Source organism: Amblyomma maculatum, chromosome 3 (genome assembly GCF_055883805.1).
Source record: "Amblyomma maculatum isolate TAMU_Amacu chromosome 3, ASM5588380v1, whole genome shotgun sequence".
Classification (NCBI taxonomy): Eukaryota; Metazoa; Arthropoda; class Arachnida; order Ixodida; family Ixodidae; genus Amblyomma; species Amblyomma maculatum.
In genome coordinates, this window is record NC_139346.1 from 167,479,294 (window position 1) to 167,495,237 (window position 15,944).

At 44.0% G+C, this 15,944-nt stretch overlaps 1 protein-coding gene across 2 annotated transcripts in view; it reads right to left on the reverse strand.

Moving 5' to 3' along the window:
* Positions 1 to 15,944, reverse strand: part of mib2 (E3 ubiquitin-protein ligase mind bomb 2) — a 47,306-nt gene continuing 31,362 nt past the window's right edge. For both annotated transcript variants that reach the window (XM_084598532.1, XM_084598531.1), the window contains exons 14-19: positions 13,820 to 13,946; positions 13,408 to 13,626; positions 10,988 to 11,175; positions 10,132 to 10,355; positions 4,416 to 4,733; positions 1 to 3,923 (exon numbers count right to left, since the gene is read on the reverse strand). In XM_084598532.1, coding sequence (XP_084454658.1) covers positions 4,483 to 4,733; positions 10,132 to 10,355; positions 10,988 to 11,175; positions 13,408 to 13,626; positions 13,820 to 13,946 — 1,009 coding nt within the window. In that variant the 3' untranslated portion in view covers positions 1 to 3,923; positions 4,416 to 4,482. The remainder of the gene's footprint in view (positions 3,924 to 4,415; positions 4,734 to 10,131; positions 10,356 to 10,987; positions 11,176 to 13,407; positions 13,627 to 13,819; positions 13,947 to 15,944) is intronic.

Below are 15,944 nucleotides of genomic sequence, written 5' to 3' on the forward strand. Positions count from 1 at the left end.
GGGGGGATCTGAATTAACCTAAACCAGCCGGGATTCATTAAAGTGTGCCAATGTCGAGCATTACTCGGGCATTTTTGCATTTCAACGTGACAACTGGGATTTCATTGTGTGATTTTGGGATGAGCAGTTGAACGCCAAAGCTACTAAGCCACTGCGACAAGTCCTCCTGGCTTATAACTGCTAAACCTAACCCTAATCGCAACACAGCCTGAAATTCTAACGTGATTACTGCTGTAATGGCAGCATTGAGCAGTTAAATATTTTTCTTAGACAGTGAGAAATTAGAGTTTGCTCACTTATGAAGCATATTTATATTTTTATAACTAAATTGGCCAGTATGCAATCTCTAGAGTGTTGAGACAATACACCAATAGTGACAAAACACCAAACTTCATAACTTCATAATTCGCTGCCTGGGCATTACCGGGATAAACAAAATTAAATAAAGCAGGCAGAGTACGCACAAAAGATGTTTATAAATCTGACAGCTGCTATAGGCCAGACACCCACTGGTAAAAATGGGTACAAGCGTCCCCCGGCCTGGCGCCCGGCTCTCACAGGGGTGTGCGCTTGTGCGCTTGGAAGAGGCTCCGCAAACCCCTTCTCTTCAGTTACTCATGAGAAATAGTCATAAAAGAAAGTGCGCTATCTAGTGTGAGGTATATTGGTGTGACACAATCAAACTGAAATAAATTAACAAAATTGCAGCTCCTGAAACATCGCAACTAAATATAGTGTTACACGACGCACACTAAAAGGCTTTGTAAGCAGGCCTTAATGTTTAGGAAAGAAGCGCTCTTTTCGCGGGCAGTAACACTCCTTAGAAGTCCAATTACTATGTTATATTTTCGATACATGTAACTGTACCATAACAGCAGGATTAAAGTAGATAATTCAATCAGAGAACATGGTGTCTATGCACAATTCATTTTAACCCATGCACATTTCCTTTTGTGCAATTCATGCGAACACAAACCGTAAACACACAATTTCCAGTAATGCGCTGACATAACATGGCATCCTCTCGAACTCAATTAGCCACGGTACTTTACTGGAAAATCTACCATCTGTGAGATATTGCCACATGATTAGCATACGATTAAATTATGAAATCAACACAAAAACTTGCCACCCCCCCGCCTTCCCGAAGCCCCCAGATGAATAGTCAAAATTTCCTTGAATATTGTGAAAACGAAACATGGTGTAAGTATGAGATTCTAGCGCTGTAGGGACTCCTCCTCCAAACACTTAAACTAACTAAACGCAATCACTTTCAGCCAGTGGCCACCAATAGTGATGTAAGATCAGTGGCAGGATGATAGCTGCTGTCACTGACTTTGCCGCAAAGAACAGAAGAAACTACTGCTAATGAATGCTTTACTGCTGAAGGTTATGAAAGTGCAAGTAAACGGGATATGACTCGGAAAATGATCGGCAAAGAACTTTTTTTTAAACAGCAACTCCTCTTGGATGTATAGATGCAGTATTACGCAGCATGCTGTGAAAATGACTTCAACCGCTACTGTTTGGCCAGTAACTCTTTCCAAACCAGACTAAGTGCTATTATTCCATCTTGAGCAATAAATCTATCCTAGGTCGTCCTCTAAAGAAAGAAAATGATAAACGTGTCCTCAGCAAAACGCTCACGACAATACTGCCTGCCCATCAGTACAGCGTTCCACACACCGTTCGTGTAAAAAGAAATATAAGCACGATAAACGATGTCACGTGGCACGGCAGAAAAGCTTTCATGGCATCACAGCTAGCTCGTTAGCTTCTGACACTAAATGTGCTCGTTGGCGAAATTAACACAGCTAGCTCGTTAACTTCCGACACTAAATGCTCGTTGCTGAAGTTAAGCAGGAGCAAAGCGTAACGCCTATGGCAGACAGGCAAAACCGAGAAGTTGTGGAAGACTTGATGCTGACTAGACCGATCTTTCATGCAGGTTTTTTTTTCTTTCTTAAGAGCTTCGTAGAAAAACGAGTGCCAAAGCACAAAGGGAAGCAAAAGACTCATCTGCTTTCACTATCCAAGTACGAGTTTATAACAGGGCACCTGGTTAATGACTGACAGCTCCAAAAAAAATAGATAGAACAGCAAATTTTAGAGTATACAAAAGAGAACTTCAAACTTCTCTTTTGTTTCGCAGTGAAAACTACATTACCGTTTCTGATGTTTCTCCTTTACACAGCAAGGCGTTCCCAGACTACTGTGAAACTTCCAAAACCGAGAGAAAAGAAAAGAGAGATAAGTAAGCTGTACATTAACTCTGCATATATAGTGAATCTCAATGTGTGTCCCGGAAGATTAATGGGATAGGGTAGTTGTAGGACAAACCTGTCAGCTGGAAACGCGCTTACAGTCGGCAATCAAGCACGGCACATTACGATGGTTAGCAACTGACTATACTGCTGCTGTAAGCTAAAGAATTGATGAAAGACAAACCTCAGCTACTTGTAAGCCAAGACTCGAAAAAACGGTGCCTACTAGATGCCACTTCGAATCAAAAGGCGGGCAGTGAAATAGCAAGGTCCTGCAAAAGCTAACAGCGCTACACGCCTTGAATCAACTCGTCTGCTCCTGGTAATGGCACATTCCTATCCCATAGCTGCTTGTGGTACTAAAGCTAGAGAAAAGCAGATGGGAAACATGCGCTGTTATCGTATCAGAACAAGTCGGCATGACATCGTCCCTACTCTGCTCCATCAAAAATCAACAAGACTTTTATCTTTCCAATATCGGCTTCCATGCGTCTGCAGATAAAAAGCAAATCACAACTGATGGAGAATCATCTCCATCCACAAAATTTCATTCCAAACAAAAAAGAAAAAAGAAAAGGGCTGCACTGGAGTATAGTTATAAAATAAAGTGTGCCACAGGATAAAAATGTCATGTTAACCATTACAAGACATAAAAGACTATGAGCAAATAGCGCCCCATAAATAGAAAACGATGGTTTGTGGGATTTAACGTCTGAAAGTGACTCAGGCTATGAGAGACACAGAAAGAAAAAAAGGAAAACAAGGTGAAGAAATACCGGATGAGAAAGAGCAGTTGTAGAACAGCAGTGATAAAAGCCATAACAATCAGCGCAAATTGCTAAACACCTAAAAAGAAAAGTTCATGAAGCATATTTGTAACAAATTTACGTCAACCTTTTTACACTGCAAACTTTTTCAGCTGGACAATATTCCTAGCATGCAGAAGACTTGGCAAAATCAAACATCGTTTCAAAGCTACCGTACCATACTTATATATATACACAATGAGAAGAAATCAGATCTTCAGTAAAAAAAGAAACAAAATTAAATACAGTCACTCAAGCAGCAAATATTTCACTACACATAACATACATGCACAACCACACATAACATGCTGCTTAAGCTCCCATCAGTGACCTTGAAATTCCAAAGGGTGAGGGTCTTCTTTCTTCGTCGTGCAGAGCTCCCGTTCAAGGACAGAGCATGGCCATGCAAACCAATACTAAGTTCTTGCATTCCGTGTATTTCACATCTTCCGCAAATGAACACAGATGCACTTTCCTACCTAGCACTCGAGAGATCTGAAAACTTGTTTCCACGTTTGTCGGAGCAGCACTTGTGGTCACAGCAGAGCGGTCGTGGCCTGAACGAACTGTCTAATGGTGTACAATGTGACACGTGCGACACGAACAGTCTTCGGGAGAGGCTTCGATGACCAAGCCACAAGACAGGAGAAGGAGCAGAGGTGCACGTGGGGTCTGTCGAACACTAGACCGTCGCTAAGCGAAAATCTCAATCTCGAATGCCGCGTTCAAAGAAACAAGAACAAGTGCACAAGCTTGCGGTGCAGGCAGTGTGTGTAGGCTGTAGGCTCTTCTTCCTCTGGCAAGTCTACCAATGCTTTTGACGCTTTCACGCAGAAGAAGTGATAAGTGTAATCTGGAAAGGACAAAGAGAGAAATTACCAGTCACTAACACGAAGTGATACAGGAAGTACAATGCCACAAACACCAAGTCATGAAGCATAGTGCTAACTGTGACATCGTTACCACGTCTTGTAACATTGAGCGAGAAATCCTCCGCAATGACAAAGTCTCCGACAAAAGAAAAAAAAGCTTGCATCTGTCTCTTTGTAATCAGCATTAAATAGAGGTGAAAACCAGCTCAGAACACGGTACGAAGAAAGAACACTGCACACAATCCACTGTGTTCTTCTCTTTCTTTCATGTTCTTTCTTCGTTCTTCACCCCATGTTCTGCACTGGTTTACCTTTCTTTAACACGATGTACTAACTTGCCCGAACCTCCACCACGGCACCTAGTCGGTAATCTGAGTGATTTTCCGAAACAAAACTGCTGCTCATTGCATCGATCTGACATTCACTTCATCAAACTTCATTAACTTTCTCGAGTTCGTCAAAGAGAAACATACCTCAGAACCAGCCGAGCCCGGCCAAATGCAAGTGCATTGCGTGAGGTTTGTGTGCAGTGCAGTGTCTTCAGTAGAGGAAGATCTTGCGGGTGATGGCTCTCCGGCACATGTGGCACTGGCGCAGGGTGTGGGCGCACACCGAGCACGCCCCGTGCCCACAAAGGAAGGCCACATTTCGACGCCGCTCCAGGCAGATGCTGCAGCCCTGCCACTCCTCCATTTCCTGGAGCCGCGACTCCAGTTGTCGCAGGCGCTCCAGGCTCACAGAGGCTCCGCCCCCCAGCTGCCGGCCGCCGCCACGCACCACAACCTTGCCGGCTGGCGGAAATTCCCAAGTGTGGCAAAAGGCTCGGTTATAACTCCACAGTAGTATTAGTGGCTGAACTTTAGGGCTTAAAAGTGCCACACATTCACGGTGCTCGGTAATGTATAATTCAATGCAGCTCATAACATATTCTTGTTTTTCCCCATACTCATGTAAACAAATTGAGAGACACGTATATATGTGCCTTTAAATCACAACCCATTAGTTTCCCCACACAATCAACCTAAAGTTGAAACTCCTATCACAATTTTTGATTGTTACAAAGAAGGTCTGTGATTACATTCCTCCTTCCATTTCTTCCGTTCTCACCATAAACAAAAGTTCTTATGGTAGTCACCCTTCACTGCGTAATTCCATCCTCTCAACGGTAAGGTCCCGCAACTTCTTTCTCCTCACTGGTTGTCTCTCAGCGAGTTCAACGGCGATTGTTGCCAAGAGGTGTCTCTGAACGCAACCAAAAGGCAATATGCACTCACTGAAGGCAGGAATTGATTACGGTGACAGTAACTGCATAATGTAACCATTGTCATAACCTCACTCCTGGCTGTTTACAGCTGGTTTTCCTGGCTATTAAGAATCAAAAACATCAGATTATGCAAACTAAAGGGGAACACACCCCAGGAAAGATGTCATTTATTCGAATGTTGCGAATTGTAGAAAGAAAAATTCAAAAACAAAAAGAAAAGTGCACTGCAGAATCTGCATTGGAGTAATGCGAATGCACGGATGCTGCTGTTGGTTGCTTCTGGTTGCTTCTAGTTGTTTAATTCACTTCTTGTTTACCCATTTTAGTCTTTGGTACTTTCAAATTGCGCGCCAATCCCTTCCTATGCCCTTTTTTGGCTCTACTTCCGGTTGCGTGACATCACACCCTTGGCACCACCTTAATTGACTGATTTAATTAACTATTTTAGTATTTGATACATTCAAATGTGGCGCCAAGCCATTGGCTAATGAGACCATTTTCGCCTTTACTTTTACATTTTCGCTCTTAATTAATTACCTAATTAATTTATTGGCCTAATTATTTTTCAGACACATTACGTCACCCTTTACCGATTGACATCACTCATTAACCTCTATTACTTCTCAATTACTCACAACTGCTGCAGAAACGATTTTGCATTTTGCCTCTAATTAATTACCTAATTAACTTATTGGTCTAATTATATTTTTGGACACAACATTACATCACCCTCTATCGATTGGCACCACTCATTAACCTCTATCACTTCTCAATTATTCACAACTACTGCAGATACGATTTTGCTGACGAGGTTTGTGGACCCGGCCTGCGGATGCGGTCTGCGGACAGAAATCTGTGAACGTAGTGAAGTAATGCTTTCGCATTAAAAAAACTGCACTCAGAGGAATCAAACAGATGTTTCAGTTCTCAGATAAGTAGTGTTGATACATTGCGCCACAGAAGCGACGGAAGTGGCTGCCTTTAAATGCGCTCCTATTCGTTTTGACAATATTTTCCACTATATTTGTTGCCAGGTGACGCTGCTCAGAAACCCTACCGTTGAGAGAAGGGAATCACGCTTCTGCTCCTTCTCGAAGCACCACCCTATGGTTGCGCAGTGTTCGCAGCTAGTCATACTCTTTTTTTTTTTTCCATGGTAGCCACCATCCGGTTTTTTCCTGCATTGAAGCCACCTTCTGCTGGGGCCACCGTTCTCACCATATCCTTGAGGCCATTAAGCCACCCATTGCCTCTCTCCAATTCCCCACTTTGCCATCTGCTAGCCCCTGGCAGGTGGCAGGCAGATGAATGGTGGTGTTTCACTCTACAACACAGGTACACTTGCGGCACTTAACACCCCTGTCACACCGACACCATGAATGGCTTGGTTTGGTTTGTGGGGTTTAACGTCCCAAAGCGACTCAGGCTATGAGAGATGCTGTAGTGGAAGGCTCCAGAAATTTCGACTACCTAGGTTCTTTTCATTAATTTTTTTTATCAATTGTCTGGCCCTTCGTTAATTTTTTTAATCGTTTGACTGGCCAATGAAAGACCAGTCAATTGATAAAAAAAATTAATGAAAGGCCAGTCAATTGATAAAGAAACACGCACTGGCATCACACAGCACATGGGCGCCTTGCTTTTTGCCTTCATTGAAAAGCAGCCGCCATGGCCGGGATTCGATCCCGCATCCTTGGGCACGGTAGTTGAGCGCAATAACCACACTGCACCACTGTGGCGGGGCAAAAGCCAGGAATGGGTGCTTAACAACTGTGTTCTAAAAATCTAATGTTAACTAAGACCACATTCACCAAACACAGGAGAGCTACAGTAAAACCTCAGTAATTCGAATGCCACTAATGCGAAATCCCAGATAATTTGAAGAATTTCTGCAGGGCCCTAATTTATAATGTAAATCTGACCACATAGTTAGAAGCAGTGGCCTGCATCAGCCCGGTTAATTCAGATGATTTTGGGTGTTATGCTGGAATGCCAGGTCATAATTTTGCGGCAAACTAATGGTGCAACGGCCCCATGGAGGCAACGCCACAAAGTGATACTGATGCCTGATATGTGATAGCGCCCCAACCACAACTCCTAGCACAAAAAATAAATAAACAAATAAATAACTACCACCTATTAGCACGGTCAATCTAATACAAAGTATGCGTGTTAACTGCTTTGCCAGGTTAAGCTAAACTGGATGGACCCACTTCCCCATGGAGACACTGAGGAAATACTAGACAGCTAGCGGAACAGCCTCTGTCAACCTTCTTATAACATGTGCAAGAAAAATTTCAGAGCTCGTTACAAAAATGCGCGCCAGCTTCACAAATCACCTTCATTGTCAGGCTCTCTTCCCATCTAAAATAACCTAAGAAGCCTCACCCCCCAAACTATATGGATTATAATAATGATACCTTTAGTAGCGTAGCATACATATATGCGGCGCAAATAAAGGTTTTCATGAAAACGATTAGAGACATTGTCCCTTATTTGCGTGAACTGCAGACAGATGTCGGCTATCTAAAAAAGTGCGGCGCTGGACAACCAGCCCTCTCTCATCTTCAAGTCTAGATTTCTTCTTTTTTTCCTTTCGAGTATAAAGTGGCTAGTATATGAACTGTTCTAATTTATCAGTAGTTGTCTGCGAGACATCATGAAGGGGCGACCGTCTGTCGTTCAGGAACTAGGGGGCATGGGATACTTTTCATTCCCACATTGACTGGGCGACCGTGGTCTGGGAATGATACATATTGGCTAATACATATTTATTTCATTGGTATTTTTAAGCCATTTTATTTACAATTTCTATCGTTATTTTGCTTCATTTGCCCATGAGCGAGGACACTTTCTTAATGTGGCCCACAACGCAGCAATATTTGAGAGCCCTATCATAGACAGAGGAAAAAAATCTCTTCTCTTTTTTTTTTATTATGCCCCATGGCTTAGAAGGCTAGATCACTGCCACCATGGTTATTTTAAAGTGCTGTCACCTGTGAACAATTCCTGGAAAAAAAAAAAAAAAAGAAAGAAGGCCCATTCATTTTCAGCGTATCAGGTAGCTTTCGACGAGTGGCGGGTAGGACGCGCCCCATGACTGTGTCCGTTGCCAACATCAAGAAGAGCAGCTAAATTCGTACGTATGCAAATCGGCTAGTTTTATTGCCTTAGGTAGTGCACATGCTGCGATGGAATCACGTGAGAAACTACAAAACAAAGTGCAGCGGTGGCACGAAGCGGCAGATATGCACGGCGTATTCTCACAATGACATTTTTTTTTCCTTGAATTTGGTTCCTGCAATCAGTTTATTCAGAGACTTGGTTGATTCGAAGAATTTTCATGGTTCCAATGAATTTTAACAAACAAGGATTTACTGTATTTATACCATGATCAGTCACGATGAGACATTCGATGAGGACCGCCTTTTGGGTTTACACAGCTGAAAGTCTAACAATTTATTTCATGTAACAAAACTGCTTTAAGAGTACCAATGCCGTCAAGAAACATGTTTGCTCATACTATAAGATGAGTGTTCAAAGAATAAACAATGCCCCCAACCCTCAGAGAGTAAGGAGAATCAGGCAGATGCGACACAAGCCTGCATGGTATCTGATCAATCCTTGCAATGCAGTTTGGTTTGGCTTGACTTAGCTAATTATGCCAAGTTTAACGTTCCAAAGTGAGTCAGACAGTTATAAGATACTGTAGTCGAGGGCTACGGATAACTTAAACCACTTGGGGTTCTTTATTCTGCAATAACACAAATCACAAAGTACATGGGCAAAGTGAGTCACGGAGTGAGAGGCGACTTCAGCTTGCACACAGCCCCTATCATGCAAGCTAAGTCGCCTCTCACTTACCAAAACTCTATCACTTACGCACACATAGCCTTATTTTCCCCTGTTGAAATAATCAGGCGCCCATCTTGGTGCCATTCCTTTCCTACCATGCAACCTTGTGATCAAATTTCCACCGCATTAACATTTTAAATATCCCCAACAGATTTCTTCTGTTTTTGATGTTAAAATATTTCAAAATAATGTACATATTTTATTTTTTCTTCTGTAATCTAGGAACATCAGTATTACGAATACGGCCAAAATTAACAGCGCCGCAGCTCGCAACTCTCGAGTGAAACAGAAATTGCTGTTTCTATGTGTATTGTCCGCAGGCAGTAGCTATCATCACCAACATGTCTAGTGCCAGCTACTAGCGCCACCACGAAACTGTGGTTTAATATAGCCAGCAGGCCTAGCCGCCGGCCTTTTTTCTTTGTATTGTGTGTCGTTCACCACTCGGTCACTCCTGCCATTTGCATGTGCAGATTATCTTATTGCAAAGCTTGTGCGCGATTTGACGACGATTGTAGCCAGTGAAGGTGCCAAGAAGATAAGAGAGTAGCTTTCGCTGCAAGAAATTGATGCAGGGGAAAGACCGAGACAAGATTTTTCAAACTTCAGGGAACACTGAAGATGAGGTCATATCGAACTCTGATGTTTTCTTGTCTGTGGACAAAGTCTGCACTTCCATCGCTCGGTGCAATTACGTACCTGAGGTGTTGTGCAAAGTGGAAGGTGTATGTGCTGTAGTGGTGTAATTTCGTGTGTGGTCGTGTGTGCTCCACGCGGCAGAAGAAAATAACCAATTCCCTCAAATAAATCAGCTTTAAAGTTAGTGGCACATTTTCATTTGAGATTTTGGGCGTCTACACACACGCCAACTGCCAAGGCCCGCCATTTTCATACCTAGGTTTGACCACTGGCTTATAATGGCAGAATTTTCATTGAAACTACGTTTCAAAATAACAAACGATTTCTTGCGGTCCCGTGTAATTCGTTGTATAGAGATTTGACTATACAACCTCTGCTCCTCGCATGGCTGAAATGACCTTTTCCCACTTGCGCCGTTCGACGCAACTCACCGGCATCGACCTTGCGGGTGATGACCTCTTTGCAGGTGAGGCACTTCTTCATGCGCACACTGCAGTCTTCACAGGCCATCCGGTGACCGCAGGGTTCAAAGGTCACCGAAGCTGGCGACTCGAGGCAGATCTGGCACTCGGCACCGCGAGGAAGCAGCTCACTGGGTGACGACCCACCACAGCTAGCCGGCTCCAATGCAGGCGCCGTCAGTGCAGTCGTGCTTCTGCACGTGAACGCAAGAATGGCCGTCAGTATTCACACCGCACTTCGGATGATGCCTAATGCCATCAGCAATCAAAAGCTGTCTGCACACACCATGAAAACGACCCTTAGAATCTAACACAACACATCAGTCTGCAAGCAGTTCCCCGAAACAATGCTACCACATCGTAGAATGAAGCGAAGAAAGTCTCATGGCAAATGTTGAGGAATTGGAGAGTTCTTGCTTTGTGTCTAGGTTCGATTTCCAATGATAGGTGCTGCTTGCACTTTTGCACAGTGACTGTGATGTGACTACAGCCTTCGGTCCTAACAAGAAAGCATAATGCAGGCCCCTAGAAGAACACACTTCTGTGGGCCGCAAATGAAAACGGGAAATACGTATATGGCTGGTCTCTACACACCATTACCCAGGTACTGAAAGCTGATCACAAGGCCAAGCGGTGCAACGAGACCGCGCCATCGCCACTGATGGCTGCCAAAAGGCTTTTGCCTTATCGCTCTTAGGAGGTCTTAAGTGCCTCCTAGAATTTTTTTGAACATGTCAGCATGCTAGTTTTCAAAACGCACTGATCCTGCGGGAAACACTAAGGAGCTCCGATTGAAGCTTGAGTGAGAAACCACTGCAGGACTTACTCTCTCAGAGTGCTCCAGTGCTGAAGGAGCTCTTGAATGGCTGGGCTACCGGCAAGGTCGAGTGGGGTGCGCCCTGCCAAGTTGGCACGGTGGAGGTCCGCCCCTTCTTTGATGAGCAGGCAGGCAAGGGCAAGACTGCTGCTGTTCTCTATGTCGGGTGAGGCCGACGAAGTCAGCTGACTGGAAATCTGTGCACAGGTCGCGAATAAAAGGTGGCCACATCAAGATTTTGAGTACATCCTCGCAAAAAGCGGGTGCATCAGAATTGGAGAAAACACACTGACCCGAGAGAAATACCGTAATAATAAAAATGCGGTGAGACTGCACAGTGCGAACGAAGCACTGTTCTAGGCATGGCCCTTGAGCCTAGCATGTGAAGTAGTGATCATTTAGTCGAGTTTCAAAGGTGGGACATGGGTCTTGAAACTAATTTTATTTATTGCCCAAACTTTATAAAACTGCACAAAATTTTGCAATCTCTTCTATAACAATTAGTTCTAATTAAAAAATTACTGCTACTGACTGCTCAAACGACAGGGGAAGAAATGCTCATCAGAAATTTATTTTTAATACACAGGCAGATAATATATAGGTGTAAGAAATGCAATGCTGGAAGCAGTCCTAAAACTGAGCTAATATTAGAGATTTAGCTGCCCACTGAATTTGTCACTGACAGCCACGGCAACTATATAAGAATTTCAAAATAAAATTATACAAGAATTTCAAAATAAAATATAAAAATTTTACAGGCGAAAATAAAAGAATTGTGAAAATAAAAAACAAATATGCTTCCAGCATTGCATTCCTTACACCTTATAGTACCTACTTGTAACAAAAAATTAATTTCTGAAGTTTTTTTTCCCTATTATTTGAGCAGACAATAGCATTAATTCTCTAATACCTGTGTTCTGCAGGCTAAGGCTGCCACCCTCACATTTTCCATGAAGGCTCGGTGGTCCTCAAGGTCATAGCTGATCAGGGTTGACTCCCATCCTACCCACGTTGGCTGCGTTATAGTGACTCATCTCCCTCCCTTTTTCCTTTACAAACTATACAGAGTATAAATTAAGGGGATCCTTTTTAGACAAGACACTGATAGAACCTAAAATGGCAGTTCAAATGAAGTGGATGCTTGATTCAGGCGAGCTCTATTTAACAAGAGTTCATTGCATCCCCCCCTCACACCTCAAAATGAAAGGGAACGAAGTTTGAGCATTCATTTAATTAATTATTACTCTATAGTTATGAGTGACGAGCACTTTTTCATGTTCTCTGCATAGTTTTCCTTTTGGCATTTAACATATTCAAAAGTCACTTTCAACTCTAGCTAAAAAATAAAAAAAATGCTAGGGGGCACTTTGGTCAACTCAAGAGCGATGAGGCGAAAGCCTTTATAGCAGTGGTCCGTAGACCTCCACTACAGCCCCTCTCTCTTCTTTCACTGCCACCTTCCTCCTTTTCCTAACAACTCGGTTCAGATGTCCGCGGAGAATTGTGACAGATACTGCTTCTTTTCTTTCCTGTAAAAACCAATTTGAAACTCCGCTGATGCCTGCTGTACTGCATTTACTTCTATATGCTGTGTGGTGCGGCGTTGAGGAAGCGCCAAATGAAAGGCGCCATACGAATGCCTAGATTGGACGCCCGGTGGGATCAGCTTCGTATATGCGTGAACTGTCTAGTAACGGCATGACCGGATGTGGCGTCATGATGACGACACATCTGGTCATGACATTACGGCCGATGATGTCATCAAGTGATGATGTCATAGTCAGTCATGACTGATGACTAATTAGTACTAATTAATGACTAGTTAGCCATCAGTTAGTACTAGTTAGTGACTAGTTAGCCATTAGTACTAGTTAAGGTGTGACATGACTGAGGCCGGACGGACAGGATCATGGCAGCGAGTATGAGCCATTAAAGGCTTTCGCCTTAATATTGAGGGGAGCACTTAATTTGTGTGCAGCAAGCGGAAAGCCTTTTGGCTGCCCTGCTGCTACCCTAAGAACACCTCCGATTCCTCAACAGAGAAAGAGAGTCTCCCTCTCTCTCTCTGGAGAGAGACTGCCAGACACAACCGCACTGTCATAATTATTGCCATTGTCATCACTAATGTCATCATTGTCACTGACATCATCATTGCCATTGATCATCGTCATCATTAATTGTCACTATCACCATCAAACAAAATGTTTAACCATCACTGACCATGACTATTTTTCTTAGAGGTTAGACAGAATCCCACCGATATCATGTGGAATCTTGTGGACAAATCTTGCCCACGCGATTTTCACCACAAGCAAGGCTTTTGGGTTAAACATTTGTCTAGTAGAAACTGGTTGTTCCCTTTCATATTGAAAGAGACTGTACAAAAGTGGCTGTGGTTCATGGCAAGTCACGAGCGAAGAGGAACGAACCAAAGCTGTGGCAGGTGCCTCGCTGGCGTCGGCGGGCATTTGCAGCGCCTGCCGCTTCAGCAGGGCCAAATGCAGAGCGGTGTCACCGTCCTCGTCTTGCGCGTCAAGGTTGGCCCCCATGCCAATGAGCAGCTCGACAATGCCACACTGACCCTGACTGACGGCCAGTAGCAGCGGTGTCTGCTTGCGGTTGTTACGCACGTCCACGTCACACTGGCCCTGTTCAGGAAGAAAAGAAAGAGCACGACGCTTATAAAGATCAAAGATCTGAAACATTTAGGAGTACACAATTTTTAAACAAATAATATTTATCACAAGCAGCTTTAAAACCAATTAGAGCTTGGAATTCGAATACTACTTTCAATTATTTGATAACAATCTGTAACTAGTAACTGATAGTAACTGGGGCTACCTGTGTCAGCAAGGTCTCCACCACCGAGAAGTGGCCGTTCAGAGCAGCTAGGTGCAGTGCGGCAAACCCATCGTCCTTCTTGATGTCAACAATTTGCCGCGTTCTGGACAACAGCTTCTCTGTTGCACTAGGTAACAAATGCAGGGACATATTCATTGACGCAGGAAAAAAAAAAGCAAATACAGCAGCACATCAAGACAACACAGCAACTCGGAAGCACTGTTACTTTGCGCACAGCCAGTTTTCCTTTAAAGCAGAGCAACAGATCTACATCAGCAATTGACAATAAGGAGAGAAACTATAGAGGAAATGCTTCAAGACTGGCGTACTAGTAAAAAAAAAGGGGAAGGGCTAAAGAAAAGGAGTGGGATGCAATGTCCACGGATGAGATGTTGATGGTCAAACTCAAAACCTCTAGTCAGTTGATCAGAACAGCTAAACGATTGACGGCAATGAGGTACAAGCTGTCAGTTGGACATATCAATGAGAAAACGTGTCTCTTTAAGCAAAAAAAAAAGTGTGTGTGTATGTGTGTGTGTGGGGGGGGGGGGGGGGGAGGGGTTAAAATTCCTAGTTCAGTGTAAAGCTGGCTAAATTCACAAGTTCGAGAATTCAAATTTTGCCTGCCCAGTGCTCGGCTCTCCCAAGGCAAAATTCTTGGAAAAAGGGTTCTGGTCAGTGATTCGTTCAATCATTGAACAAACTACAGTAGAACCCCCCTGTTACGTTCCTTACTGCTGCATTTTCCTGGCTGTCAAGACGTTTTCATCCGGTCCCGGCATAGCTTCTATAGGATGCAAAGTATTGAGAAATGTTCCCCCATGATTATTCGCAACCTGGCTCGGCCCGAGCAACGCGTGCCAGCCGCCATTTTAACTTTTGATGAGTCTTGGCCAGGCTTGGCTACGGAGCTGGCGGCAAGAAGCCGCGAGTCGGAGAGGCTGGCACTAGATGGCCATACCATCAACTTGTTATGCCACCATAGCCTCAAACCCATATTTTTTTCTTCCACAGTCAAACCAGTCGAACAGTCAAAGTAACATCTTTGTCGTGCTTTGATGGCGTCAATGGCGTCGCACAAGTGGAAGGTGTTTCCCCCTGAGGAAAAGCTAGCCATACTGAACGCAGTCAACAGGCAGCCAGCGCGGAAGAGAGTGGGTATTGCAAAAGACCTTGGTCTACCACCCTCTATGCTTAACAGCATCATCTCGAAGCATGCCAAAATAGAAGGGAAAGCCAGGCTTTTCGGCCCGAAGGCTAAGCAGGCTCGTAGCGCCAAGTATGCAAACCTCAAGGTTCTTCTCACCTGGTGCAAGCTTGCGCTGCCGGTGTCAATTTCGACGGGAGCATTCTGCGTGCGAAGGCGATGGACATAGCTGACAGATTGGGGCATCACAGATTTCGCGGCGTCGAACGGCTTGATCGACCGTTTTCGGAAGAGGCACAGCATCGTTTATAAAATGTTAAGTGAAGAAGCAGCAAGTGTCAACTTAGAAACAGTCGACGATTGAAAGACCACACTGTAGGCTACAATTGAGGGGTACAAGCCTATTGACATTTATAACGCGGACGAAACGGGCCTTTTCTCCGGGGTGCAACCATCAAAGTCATTAAGCCTGAAAGGCAAAGCATGCCATGGAGGCACATGCAGCAAAGACCGATTGACGGTGCTGCTTTGTTGTAACATGTACGGCTCGGAAAAGCTAAGTCATAGATAAATGGAAATTATCAGTACCCACAGTGCTTGAAGAACACTCGCTTGCTGCCATGTCACAAAAAAAAGCAACAGTCGTGCATGGATGACGTGTTCTTTGTTCGAAAAATTTTTTAGTTCTCTGACAACAAGACGGGTTCCCAGTGCAGAAATGGCCTCCTTTTTCTGGACAACTATGCTGCCCACCCGAGAGATCCGCAGTTTCTTCACAACATGAAGCTTGTGTTCTTCCCACCTAACACTACAAGTCATTTGCAGCCGTTGGATGCCGGCATCATAAAGAACCTAAAGCATGCCTACTGGAAATGCATTGTGAAGAGCTGTCTCAGGCATATTGATCGCGGACAGCTACCAACGACTATTTCAGTACTTGACGCTATGCACTACATCGCTTCAGCGTGGACTGCAGTG